Here is a 14,854-nt window from a genome sequence, read left to right as displayed (position 1 = left end):
TACCTGAAAGAACCATTACCAATCATCACATCCAAAGTGGACAAATAAGGAAGCATTTTACCTGAATGATAAACCAAGAAAAAAATTACATGTTTACCCTCTGCCAACAATATATCCAGGAACAAACGCAAACTATGCTTGAATGTTTTGTTCCAAAAACCTTCCCGTGAGACATCCCACCTCTCCAGTGAAAGTCCCCAGGCAATGACCGAGACACCTTCTGGGAGGCCCATTGGGAGAAGCATCTCTGGTCTGAACACACCAGAGTTCCCAACCTCCACCCATTTCTTCAAACCTAGTGGACATGGCACAACCAAGTTATTATTCTTGATTCCTTTGAAATCTGCCAAATACTTTATACACTACATGCTACGACTTCATACGAAGAAGAAATTTATACACTACATACGAAGAAGTTTGGGGAACTGAGTGGCGTTCTGACGAGGAGGGGTGCCCTTGAAGCTGAAGGGAAAGGTGTATGGTGTATGCTGCATGTGTGAGAAGTGTTATGATTTATGGGAGCGAGACATGGGTAATGAACGTAGGGCAGCAACAAAGGGTGGAAATGCGAATGGTTCGGTGGATGTGCGGAGTATCGTTGAGAGAGAGGAAGACAAATGATGAATTGCGAAAGATGATGGGAATAGAGCCCATCTGTGATGGATGCTGTGAAGAGAAACAGGTTGAGATGGTTTGGTCATGTGTTGAGGAAGGATGAAAGTGACTGGTTGAAAGGAGTGATGGAAATGAATGTAGAAGGAAGTAGAGGACGGGGAAGACAGAGAAAGACTTGGCTAAAGGTTGTGGAAGAAGAAATGCGGGCAAGGGGGTTAACAAGGGGACATGTCGAAAATAGGGCAAAATGGAGAAGATTGTCATGGGGTCCGCAAGGCTAACCCCCGCTCTAGCAGGGAAAATGGCCTTAAAATGCCTGTTGTATGCTGCGACTTCCCAGCCTACCTTCATGGTAGCTGAACACCTCCATGCTCGGCTCTGTGTACGGGTTGTAAGCAGGCTTGAAGCGCAGTTTAGTGATGCCTGCCCACCACATGATAAGCAAGGACATATTCATGTTGTTAAAAAAATCAAAACAACAGGGAGAATTTCTTTGCAATACACGTCCCCTACTTGTCCCAATGAATGTTCTTGTCCCAAGCAAAAAGGGCATAACTCTGTGAAAAAATGGTGAAACACCACAAAACTCAAACTTGTCATAAAAGAGCTATGTATCAAGTTTCAGTTGAATATGTCAGAGGGTATGGGAAAAAAAGTGGAAAACTACAGGAGGGATGGAATGACGGAAGGACAGACAGAGAGCGAGCAAACCTATAGTCCCCTCCTGTGAAACCAGTAGGGGACTAATAAGCCTGCACTCTGAGAATGATTAGAAAGGCACTTAAACGAGAAAAAGGCACCAATAAGATGAACACCTCGACGTTTTACCATGGTTCGTTGTTCAAACACAAACCGAGCTTGGTGAAGAACTGATGCAGGACACCCATGAGGTTTCCCAAAGTGAGGCCAAAGTCCACCACGAGGCCCTCAATCTGATGGAACTCCGCTAGGTGGGTGGCATCTAACGTCTCGTTGCGAAAAACACGATCAATGGAGAAGTACTTTGCTGGCGTGAATTTCTCCTGATGGAATGAAAGAGTATAGGAGGTTGTTAGTCCACTGTCAGGTATTTAAACAAATAGGTATGGGGACACATTAACTTGAGTTTAGGATTAAGTAATTAAAAAGGTCTGCTCGCTTTAGTTGGTGGATGTTGAAGATATCCCACGTTGTCCTTCACGAAGAGTAGGCGTGCTAACGCCGGCACCCTGAACAAATTCATAAATTTGGGGAGTCAAAATTCCATCTAGAATCGAGTTTATGGAGATGTTTTGAAGCATATCGACCTCCAAAAAAAACTCAGGAACTATTTCTGGCCAAAAATAATGACTCACTCCCGAGTCTCCTGTGGCACCTAAGGCTCGAACACTTGGCAAGACCCTGAAACAAACGGTGCCAAAACAAATCCCCGGTTTCTACTCGAGTACAATATATTGTTCTTCAATTCGTGCAACTCCCGGCTGGATGCATTCCACTGCGGAATGCCTGCACGCATCAATACCAAGCACTTAGCATCGTTCACCGATAACGCCGAAAGTCGAAAGCAGACAAGGAACCCGCCAGTTTGGTGATGGAACATTGCACTAGAGGTGTCAATACCTCAACAACCAAAAATATATTTTTAAAGGACAACACCTTTCCACCAGCATTCTTGATACAATGGAAACGATTTCAAATTTTCCAAACAAAACAGAACGCTTTGCCAAAAGCGCATTGTTTAAACAGAAACTCGCGATGAGTTGTGCCGAATCGGTTCCAAAGATATTAACTTTTGGCCGTGGTCGACGACACGTCTTTGCTCAAAGTCGACAAGCTGAAGGCGACAGTGGGCAGAACGGTGTTGGTGCTCACGTTGTGGATACGAATACACTACAAAAGTAACCCACACTTGTAACTGCTGCGTTTAAAAGATAAACCGGATGAACTAGTAATCATGTTGAATTTCCCCAAGCAGGAACAAATGTCAAACGTGCTTCATCTAACAAAAGAGAACTGCATTGAAAACTAGAACGGCACTCGGTAGAGCGCAAACCTCCGCCAGGCTGAACACTTTATGTTTTGTATCGAATGATAGGCCGGATCTGGATTCGGACCTGAACCAAAATCTAATGGGCTTGTTATTGTCACCGAACCAACTCATCCATCCACCAAGTTTAGTCATAAGTCATCCATAACTTTTGAAAATATCATGTTATATATCACTTTTCACCCGATCTCTCAAAAGTGAAGAATCACTTTAAAAAATTACAAGTCAGGAGACGACGATGGTTCACGAACGAGCGGTATTCAATGACAATGCTCAATGAGCAATCTTATGAGGTTAGTTCAATACACAATACCGAAAATTCGGTTCGATTACGAAAACTTTGAAAATTCGACCTTTGTGACCTTCAACGGTCAAAGGTCGAAGATTCTGAAATTTGTTGGAAAACTTGTATTTCATGATGTATGTGATAATATAAGATCATGTACGACATTTCACCCTATCAGGAAGCGAAAAATGTAATAAAACCATCAAAAATCGACTTTTCTAAATTTTGTGACCTTGTGACCTTGACCTTGGGGCGAAAATGAAAAATCGAGCTCCGTGGGGCTACACACATGACATTGGCCTAACCAAATACCGAAACCCCTGTCAAATTCCACCAACTCTCTCGGAGCAGATGTAGCTTGAACTCGATTACCCCCTAAAAAGACATCTTTTTCGGGCGTGGCTCCGCCCACAATGGGCGCGATACGCCCACTCTAGGCAGAACACAACTGGATCATGATATCAACCTCCCAACCAAGTTTCATCAAGAGCGGATGATATCATCGGGTAGTTATGCTGCGGACAGACAGAGACAGACACACACCGATGACGACAAGCATTACGCCTAGGTCCCCCGTTGGTGAAGTGATGCGAGTTGACAAAGTGGAAGACGCAAGGCGGCCATCTTGGATTTTGCCGTGGCGACCCAATTTTCAATAGCGTTCTTCCTTATGTCTAGATACATGGCGTCAGGAAGGGCATCCGGCCATAAAAACATTGCCTCAAACAGGGAACCATGATTGTCATGGGGCCCGCAAGGCTAACCCCCGCTCTAGCGGGGAAAATGGCCTTAAAACGATCATTCATATATATATTCTTATGCCTAGATACACCCACACACCAGATTATAAGTTGGTACTTCGCTTATTTTTCAAGATATTCCGCTCACAAGGTTCAGACATATATAAGGTGGCGGCCATCTTGGATTTTGACATGGCGACACAATTTTCAATAGCGTTCTTCCTTATGCCTCAATACACCCACACACCAGATTAGAAGTTGGTACTTCGCTTATTTTTCAAGATATTTCGCTCACAAGGTTCACACATATATATGGTGGCGGCCATCTTGGATTTTGACGTGGCGACCCAATTTTCAATAGCGTTCGTCCTTATGCCGAGATACACCCACACACCAAATTAGAAGTTGGTACTTCTCTTATTTTTCAAGATATTCATCTCAAGGTTCAGACATACATGGCGGCGGCCATCTTGGATTTTGACGTGGCGACCCAATTTTCAATAGCGTTCGTCCTTATGCCGAGATACACCCACACACCAGATTAGAAGTTGGTACTTCGCTTATTTTTCAAGATATTCATCTCAAGGTTCAGACATACATGGCGGCGGCCATCCTGGATTTTGACGTGGCGACCCAATTTTCAATAGCGTTCTTCCATATGCCTAGATACACACACACACCAGATTAGAAGTTGGTACTTCGCATATTTTTCAAGATATTCAGCTCACAAGGTTCAGACATACATGGCATCAGACATACATGGCGGCGGCCATCTTGGATTTTGACGTGGGTTGCACCCACACACCAAATTTGAATGCGGTCCTTCGCTTACGCCACGCACGCCCGCACGCACGCCCGCCCGCACGCCCGCATGGACGGACGGAGGGGAAAACCATAGTCCCCCTTTCGCTCCGCGATGCGACGGGGGACAAATATAGTGGTCACTCTGTTTGATAACTTGTGAACCAATAACTCGTGAACCAATACTAGCAGGATCCGAATCCGGATCTTCACCAAAATCTAATAATTTCGTCATTGTCACATAGACAACCGGTCCACCAAGTTTCGTCCAAATCCGTCCATAACTTTTTGAGATATCCTGCTATATATAATTTTTTTTTTTGGCCCTATCTCGCAATGGTGAAGAATCACTTAAAAAATTCAACTAGCCGGATCCGGATCTTCACCAAAATCTAATCATTTCATCCTTGTCACATACACTACCTCTCTGCCAAATTTCGTCTGAATCCGTCCACAACTTTTGGAGATATCTTGTTCACAGACAAACAAACAGACAGGGGTGAAAACATAACCTCCATCCACCTTCGGTGGCAGAGGTAACAAGACAACAATTGAAGAACTCAACACGGAAGTCTGTAAGCAAGATTGCGATCCATCAAAACCTCATGATTGTGTGGGGAAAGTCACAAAGTGGAAAAAAAACAAAAACTTAAATACAGAATTGAATCAAGAAACTATAAAATTATACTCTACCTATGACACTCGTTTGGGCGTACACCTCCACCAGGCTGGACAGCTTACGTTTTTATCCCACTGATAGAGCAGATCTGGATCCGGACCTGAACCAAAATCGAATCGGCTTGTTCATGTCACCTACCGAATTCATCCACCCAGTTTCGTCCAATTCCGTCAACAACTTTTTGAGATATCCTTCTCACAGACAAACAAACAGACAGGGGTGAAAACATAACCTCCGTCCACTTTCGTCCAATCATGTAAATTGTATTCACTTGGAAAACTGTGGATATTATGTTCGTTTGGAAAAACTACGGCGCTGCACAAGGCAGGAGCAAAATGAATTTTTTTTTTGGAATCCAAGCAAAGATTTGTGCAGAACAGGATTTGAGATCTTGGTGATCGAAATGTTATTATTCGAGCAAAAATACCACCAGCCTCGCATTTGAAAGCCGACCGAGCTACCACGTTAACCCACGCACGGCATCACATCACAAGAAAGCTTTTACGAGGCACGTTTCTTCTTTCCTCCGAGAAACTTGTTTTCAGTCTTGTTCAAACAGTGACCTTGGAATTTTCCTTTTTTCGTATAGTTTGAGCTTAACCATTGATGCATCTCTCTCCAGCCTGCTGCGCATTGCCCTCGAGGTCATGCATTTCACGTTTACAACCTTTGGGCATTTCCGGATGGGAAACCTGTTTTTCCTTTTTTCTTTCCTTTCTCCCTTTCTTTCTGTCATTCTTTATGGAAAGCGCCTCACAAAAAGGCTAAGCACTGAAACCACGGGAAATACGTTTCTCCAAAAAATTCGACAAAATCTCAAACGATCCTGCAATGCATTTTTGCACAGCATCACTCTCACGTCGAGCCAAGCCAAGCAAGCAGCCAGTAGCAAGCAGTCGTTATAACAGCTGGTTTTGACTTGACCGACTGTCCTGCTTGCTTCCTCTTTAAGCACACTGTCAGTATGCTATGTATGACCCCCCCTCTCCATCCCAAACCAATCATTCCCTGGTTGTGTCATCTAAATATTGTACTGTATATTAAAAAAAATACCAGCGGAAACACAATACAAGGTAACAACATAAAGATCAATAATACTTGCGAAAAAGTAAATAAACTTGAAAAAACAAAAACTTTAAACAGTTTCTTGCTATCGCAGCCGCTAAGTGAAAATGAACAATATTAGTGGAAATAGCAGGAACACTAGAACGGCACTTGGAAGAGCACATACCTCTGCCAGGCTGAACAGTTTACGTTTTGTATCCCACTGATACGCCGGATCTCAATCCGTACCTGAACCAAAATATATTCAGCTTCTTGTCATCGAACCAATTCATCCACCTAATTTTGTTATAACTCGACAACAACTTTTTAAAATATTGTGCTATATATAGTCTAGTAGGAAGACTAGGTCCCCCTGCACCCCCCGGAGATATACTTCTAATCAGTGTTTCTAGATTGGAAACAATGTGTAGAAAATGACTAGCTATGGCCCCAAGCTGAAAAAATGTCCCACATACCATTTTTATGCAAATTACTGCTGCCATTATCAAAAAAAGACTAGGTCCCCCTGCACCCCCCCGGAGATATACTTCTAACCAGTGTTTCTAGATTGGAAAAAATGTGTAGAAAATGACTAGCTATGGCCCCAAGCTGAAACAATGTCCCACATACCATTTTTATGCAAATTACTGCTGCCATTATCAAAAAAACGATTTTTGACATATCTCAGCCAATATTGCAGATAATTGAAAAATGAAGGTGTCTAGACCCATGTTTTGAAGGGCATAGATCATGATAGAACTATTCATAACATGATTACATGTGTCTATGGTATACTAGTATGCTAATTAGTGCTTTATTTACAAAATAATCACAGTTTTACGAAATAATAGACTCATATTAAGGTCCGTCTACACAGACGTTAACACAAAGTTTTATTTTTCTAAATACCCTGTGAAATTCACCGAATGCCCTGTGAAACCTGGGATTCTTCTCCAGCTTTTTCAAGGGCCCGACTTTTCCCTTCCCTTTGAAGGCACTGGTGCAGTCTTCTCCGCTGAACACATAGTACCCCAGGAGAGTGGCACAGTAGTCCTCTCCCAGGGATTCTGCCAGCTCAGAGACGTTGACAAGTTGGCGATGCTTCCCTGACCCTGTATCCAGGTACACCGTCAGCTTGATGTTGTGGGCATGGTGGAGCAGGATCAGGAGGATGTCTGTGTCCGGTGTTCTGACTACAGCGTTCTTGTATCCGATGGTAGCAGCATGATGGAGGTACAGAACCACCCTGGTATCAGTCTCTTCCTGGTTGCTGTAGATCGTGGGGAGTTCACGTACCTCGACCTGAAACACAAAAAGGCACCGCATTTCAATCACCAGTCACTGCCAGTTTCAGTATATCTCCGGGGGGTGCAGGGGGACCTAGTCTTTTTTTGATAATGGCAGCAGTAATTTGCATAAAAATGGTATGTGGGACATTTTTTCAGCTTGGGGCCATAGCTAGTCATTTTCTACACATTTTTTCCAATCTATAAACACTGATTAGAAGTATATCTCCGGGGGGTGCAGGGGGACCTAGTCTTTTTTTGATAATGGCAGCAGTAATTTGCATAAAAATGGTATGTGGGACATTTTGTCAGCTTGGGGCCATAGCTAGTCATTTTCTACACATTTTTTCCAATCTAGAAACACTGATTAGAAGTATATCTCCGGGGGGTGCAGGGGGACCTAGTCTTTTTTTGATAATGGCAGCAGTAATTTGCATAAAAATGGTATGTGGGACATTATTTCAGCTTGGGGCCATAGCTAGTCATTTTCTACACATTTTTTCCAATCTAGAAACACTGATTAGAAGTATATCTCCGGGGGGTGCAGGGGGACCTAGTCTTCCTACTAGACTAATATAGTTTTTGCCCCTAACACTCGATGGCGAAGAACAATTTAAAAAAAAAAAAATTAAAAACATCCTTGTACAGAATCCAGATCCGTATTAGGATCTTCACTAAAAATCAAATTGATAGGTCTTTGTCACACACCCAACCTGCCCATCAAGTTTCGGCCTAATCCATCCATAACTTTGAGATATCTTGCTCATCTGACAGACAGACAAACAAACAAACGGGTGAAAACAACATTGTCGGTGGCATAGGTAAAAAATATACAAAAGAAAAAGAGCAATCAGAGATTGCAAACCCTCGCCAGGATGTATTTTCAGTGGTTTTTAAGGCTTTAGTGTTGAAAAAAATATGGCGGCCGAACCACGTGACCGATGACGTCATCATTATTTTTTTTTCTGAACTAATTTATTCCTAGATTATGCTCAAGAAATTTCATCTTGATTGGATGAAGTTTTGTACTTGTCGAGTTATGACGTCATAATGGAGGCACCTATGACATCATTATTAACATATTTTATTCCCCATGGAGAGTTCTTTACAATGAGCGATGTATGTCTCAATTTTTTCTCTTCAGCACTTTCGGAGATATAGAGGTGCAATGTTTTTAGGTTTTTTCCAAGATGGCGAACGAACCACGTGACCGATGACGTCATCATTATTTATTTTCTCCACCAGTTTATGCTGAGATGGTGCTCAATAAATTTCATCTTGATCGGATGAAGTTTTGTACTTGTCGAATTATGACGTCATAATGGAGGCACCTATGACATCATCATTAACATATTTTATTCCCCATGGAGAGTTCTTTACAATGAGTCATGTCTAAATTTTTTCTATTCAGCACACCTATGGAGGTGCAAAGTTTTTCGATTTTTCCAAGATGGCGGCCGAACCACGTGACCTATGACGTCATAATTATCATCTAAAAAATTATACAGGTGGGGTTGCACCTATGGTAAAAATGTCCTGTCAATCGGACCAACGGTTGCAGAGAAAATCATATTTATTCTGTGCGGACAAACAAACATGACAAACAGACGGACTCAAATGCAATACCCTCTCCTCTGGCGAGGGTAATAAGATATGTTTCATGATAATATTACCCAATGTTTTGGAATTTCGACAACAAATGTGAGAAAAAAAAGGAGTAAATCGATGGAAGTTTAAATTTTGATTATCAAGTTGCGTGTTGGAAAGATCGAGCCAAAGTGGGCCCAACCTCCAATATTTATCCGGTTTAATGTGGGCTAGGTATGGTTGTGCCGAGTCTTGTCTGGAATTATTTAAACTAGGGCATGCCCGTACTATATATATATCTAAAAGTATATCCCCCCCCCCTCTATTTACATGAAATGGTTTGGTCCAAAGCGAACGGCTTGCGAGTACGGTGACAATCCCCCCCCTCTATTTACATGAAATGGTTTGGTCCAAAGCGAACGGCTTGCGAGTACGGTGACAATCCCCCCCCCCTCTATTTACATGAAATGGTTTGGTCCAAAGCGAACGGCTTGCGAGTACGGTGACAATCCCCCCCCCCCCCCCCCCTCTATTTACATGAAATGGTTTGGTCCAAAGCTAACGGCTTGCGGAGTTTGGTAAAGAAATCGCCATCGCGTGCACAAATGCGCAGGAAAGCGAATGAATCGCAAATTAGTTTTAATTAGTTTTAAAATACCCGCTATAAGTACCCGTACATGTAGTAGTGCATATAAGTACCCGTACGTGGGTGCCCGTTCCTTGCCAAAAAAAAAAAAAAAACGCTACCCGTACGCTCTACCCCGCCCGTACGCCCGTAAACAAAAAAAACAACGCTCTTCGCTTCCGCCCTTCGCTCTGACTGAATTGGGAGAAATAATGCGCATAAGAAATCGAGAAATTATTATTTTCTCCGGAAGAAATCGAATTACGAACCGTAATGGCGCACGCGCTGGGCTGGGCTCGCTCTCACATCGGCCACGCCTACGCAACAAAGCGTTCTGTGATTGGCTGCCGGAAGTGAAGTCTTCACTATCCGGAAGGTCGCAAATCGCAGTTACGATGAATCGCAAATTAGTTTTAATTAGTTTTAAAACATAGTTTAACGGCAACATAGTTTGCCGACGGGAAATAAATGAATACGCTCTCAAATGTGCCATCCGAGGCAGAGTCTGTTCGCCACGTTCGGCACACGTGATAGCTCGCTGCTCTCTGATTGGTTGAATCGTTTTTTGGACATAGCTCGGTAACTACTTCTGCGATTAATTTAAAACCTTGAAAAGGCACATCCTCGGGTCCCCAGCAATATACCTGGCAAGTTTCAAGTATATCGGACCGGTAGTTGTCGAGAAACAGCGGTCACAGACAAACATACATACAAACATACAAACATACAAACATACACACAGAGATTGCTGGAATTATAGATAGATAAAAAGGTTTTCAAACACCCAGCAACGCAAGTCTGATGATGACGATGAACACTCCGATTGGAAGGGATACCACCACCAACGACGCAAAAATACTTGAACCTGATGTTCATTCGTATGTGAGATTGAGTCCAAAGGTGAAGTGAGAAACATCCATACGATGGCCCCCAAGGGTTCCTCCACACTTTTCCGACTCCTCGGTGATACAATGGAACAACCAACACCTCGGCATATCCTCGCAAAGAGCATTTCAGGGAATGTGCAAGCACCCAGTTGGCACTGGTACCTAGTCAAGGTTTTTAAAAGGTAAAATGCTGTTGTGGTGCACCGCAGACCTGTTGTGCGAGCTGGTACAGCATCCTCGCGCTCACACCCGTCGTGTGTGTGCGTAGCAGGTTCTTTTGAGCCTCCTCAAACTTCCAATCATAGCGATACCTGCATACAAAATGCAAAGTACAGGGGGAGACATGCGAGGCACTTTCAACATGTTTAATGGCCAGATAACCTCAAACTGCTTTTACTAAAGCAAAAAATGCATTTATAATTCTAATACACAGCATGCACTTTATACGTATATATTTTCTTGACAAATGGCATACTTTGAAGAAATGAAACAATAAATCTTACGATAATTCACCAAATGTCCGTCCGTCTCTGTCTGTCCGTCCGTCCGTCCGTCCCCAGGTACCGCAAAAACGGCTGAACCGATCGCAACGAAATTTTGGGTGGGTAATCCTGGGACCTCCTGGAGTAAAATAGGCGATATGGTTTTTCCAATTTCAGCTTTGGTCTCCAGCATTTTCAGGTTTGAACTCCCGCCTAACGTTATTGTCCCGGGTACCTCAAAAACGACTGCACCGATTGCAACGATACACCTCCATGCCCGTGGGATTCCCATGTGTGACCCCACTCGGAGTTATAATTACACAATGCCCTTCTCATTTAAGCATTGCAATTCTATTGTCGTGTGTGCAGCACGTGGCTGGGTGGTTGCATCACTGCTGGGGGCATGGGCGTGCCACAGATGCAGTGCCCCCTGCAGGTTATAGAAGAAATTTGGAAATTGTTCAGGGTGCGGCGATAGCTCGCCTACTCTTTGCGAAGGACACTGTGGGATCTTTAAGGCCCACAAGCTAATGCCAACAGACTCAGTTTAATCCGAGTCCATCCGAGCGACGGGACACACATTGATGCAAAACACCCAATACAAAGATGGAAATTTCAATGAATAAAGCCAAAATGTGGTCCATGTATTGCTTACATATGTAAAAATTCATGGACTGATTGATGTGATTGTTGTGTTGAAGAATGTGATGCATGCCTGGACCTGGCGACGGTACAAGATGGTTGAGTGTCAGGTGTTTGGCTGCGTGAATGAGGGGGGAAGAGCAAAGGAAAAAAGCTTCTTCCAAATACCAATGGCGGCTTGTATGTGTCCCGTGCAGTCGGCGTCGCTATGCAACCTCGGTATTTAAACCTCACAAATCCTCCAGCATGCTCGTCTCGCTCCACCAAACTAGCACTGCAACTGTCCTCAAAACATGGTTCATGGCTCGTACACTCCAATAATACCCGACTGTATTCCAATACAAATGAATGTGCTAGCATTTAGAAGACTACAATTTATTCTGCATTGTGTCAAAGAGCATCAAAACAAAACTGGACTTTTGACAGTGGCCCCTAGCACTTGTGTGGCTTCCGCAAATGCTTCCTGGTGGTAATCATGATTCATTGGTCAGCTTTTATTTATTTATTCTATCATGGTGAGCATTTGAGGGGAAGATGAAGGTATATATATACTGTATATATATTGTTATGAATATTGGAGTAGGCATGTATAGATTTAGGTAGATCTGAAAAGGTATCATGCTTCGTCTGTCGAGTCGGAAGAATCTCGATGTAATAAGTCCTGTTAGCCTGGTTTGTCGGATTAAGTGTGTACCTGTGATCATACGAGGATGATCCGGTGATAGGTAGAATAGGGACTAAGATAATTCTCCTGTGTGTCAGACCTGGTGACCAATCCATTGTCCCGTATGGCAGCGCACATGAATTAATTTCCCTCTCCCACAATAAGACTTACAGAACCACAGGCAGGAAGCCAGTCGGGGCACCGCCGATGGGGCCGCAGCCAGCCACATCACCAGCTGGCATAGCAACACACATTGACCAGGCAAGCTTTGAGCCATGCCTCGGAGAACTCATGATTGGCCAGGGGAGTGGCGAGCAACAAGCAGGGCACCGATTGGCAGAGTAAGGGAGGACGTGCGATTTGTCAGGGGAAGGGCAGAAAGCTCCCCCGTGATTGGGGTGAGAAAGGTGAAGGAGCGACACACTGATTGGCCACTGACCGACGACACCACGGCCAATCAGTGCGGAAGGCACAAAGTGACTACCAACAAGCTACGCACTGATTGGGGGAGAGAGCGCTGACATGACGCCACGGCCGATAAAACGACTGGCAAGCCGACATTTTGCCCCTTCTCGTTCTTGGACTGATCCTGCCCGGAACTCTCTCTTCCCTTTGTCTTCTCGTTTTGGCTCCCCTCCTGTCTGGACCTTTTTCTGCCCCCTTGCCTTTCTCGCGATTGGACCTGTTCTGGCCTTTGGACGTTGGAGAGACAGTGGAGCGACGATCGTGCGAGCGGGGCCTGCCGGGCGGCGTGCGCTGATTTGCGGAGTGCGCGAACGAAGCGGACTAAGGCCTCCTTTCCACCAAGCAAGGAGCCGCGTCCGGACGCGAGTTCGGGGCCTGAACTACCGAGACAGATAAGACGCACCACATTCCACACCACGACGAAACATTATTTTATTATTCTTTCCATCGTGTATTCGAAGTCTGTGTGAAAGAGCGCTCAATAGGGGGTTTAGTCTTTATTGTCGCATTTCATTGTTCTCGGGTTCCGTAAAATAAACGTGTTTTATTTTTGTACATAAATTCTGTGTTTGGTTGAGTTGTTCATTTTCAGGTTGAAGAGATCGGACCGACAGGTAAGCGCGGCATCCTCTCCCAATCCCCCGGCTCGTGTATCGATCCGCCATTGAAATGGAAACGCCTCGTTCAGCTCGATTACATCCATGGTGGACACTCGGTCTTAACTGAGCCAGCCACAGGACAATATGTGTGTGTGTGTATATATATATATATATATATATACATAAATATATGTATGTAAAATATGTATGTAAAATATGTAAAAAAAAAAAAAAAAAAAAAAAAAAAAATATATATACATATATTGTATCATTCATATATATATATATATATATATATATATATATATATATATATATATATATATTTATATATATATATACGAGGTATATGCAAAAAAAAAATTAAACATGGCAGCAATTTAGGCTGGCTTTAGTACCTATTACTTATTAAAAAGGCAGAACTTAAAGATTCCTTATCACGTAGTTGCCCCCTTCCAGCAATAAACATTATCTCCCCCTTTCGACCCACCTGCCCCTGATTCTATCTCTTCTCAATTTTCTCCTTTTTCTTCCTCCTCCTTTTCCATTTAAACCACCACCAAACTCCATATTTACCTCCACGACCGAAGGTGGCCACCACCAACCTCCTTCCAAAAAGTTGTAGACAGGGGAGAAAGAAGGTTATGTTTTCACCCCATCTGTGAGCAAGATATCTCAAAAAGTTGCGGATGGATTCAAACAAAATTTGTTGGACAGATTAGGTGTGTGCCAATGAAGAACTAATTAGATTTTGCTGAAGATCTGGATATGAAGATTTTAAAGTGATTCTTCACCATTGAGAGATAAGGCCAAAAACGACATATAGCACGATATTTCAAAAAGTTGTGGACGGATTTGGGCGAAACTTAGTGGACAGGTTCGGTGTGTGACAAGAAAGGATAGATTACATTTTAGTGAAGATCCAGATCCGGATACGAGTATCTTTCAATTTTCAAGTGATTCTTCACCATTGAAAGATTGGCCCAAAAACGACATATTTCAAATTTTTCAAAAAAAAATTTTTTTTCAAAAGATATTTCAAAAAGTTGTGGATGAGTTTATTGGTTATGACATAACTTGGTGGAAGCCGATTCCAATTTGGTTCAGGTCCATTCTATTAAAAAAATGGTCGAGTGCCATTCTAGTTCCTTCTGCATACTCCATAAGCACCTCATATATGGTCCCTTTGTGGGCAAAATGCACAGTGGATTAATTTAGACCATTTTCATCCTTTGCCTCAAATACCGAGAATAAAAAAAATCACAGTTCATGTGCAAAAATATTCCCTTCTTTGGAATGGTAAAAAAACAAAGAATATCCATTCGGCCAAAAAAAACTAACAAAAAATAGCAAACGGAGGAATATTTACAAATCGAAGGTCGTGTCTGGCAAATGTACGGTTCCATTAAACCGACCATTAGCTTCC

The 14,854-nt window shown here is 43.1% G+C and overlaps 1 protein-coding gene across 1 annotated transcript in view; it reads right to left on the bottom strand.

The window, feature by feature from the left end:
• The window catches only part of FARSA (phenylalanyl-tRNA synthetase subunit alpha), a 157,720-nt gene that overhangs the window by 3,119 nt on the left and 139,747 nt on the right, over nucleotides 1-14,854 (bottom strand). Inside the window, exons 9-12 of the mRNA XM_068112593.2 lie at nucleotides 10,788-10,887; nucleotides 1,469-1,637; nucleotides 961-1,038; nucleotides 181-295 (exon numbers count right to left, since the gene is read on the bottom strand). Coding sequence (XP_067968694.2) covers nucleotides 181-295; nucleotides 961-1,038; nucleotides 1,469-1,637; nucleotides 10,788-10,887 — 462 coding nt within the window. The remainder of the gene's footprint in view (nucleotides 1-180; nucleotides 296-960; nucleotides 1,039-1,468; nucleotides 1,638-10,787; nucleotides 10,888-14,854) is intronic.

This window comes from Myxine glutinosa, chromosome 1, assembly GCF_964187855.1.
Source record: "Myxine glutinosa chromosome 1, kmMyxGlut1.1, whole genome shotgun sequence".
NCBI lineage: Eukaryota > Metazoa > Chordata > Myxini > Myxiniformes > Myxinidae > Myxine > Myxine glutinosa.
The sequence above is the reverse complement of the archived record's forward strand: the minus strand, read 5'-3'. Positions and strand labels throughout refer to the sequence as shown.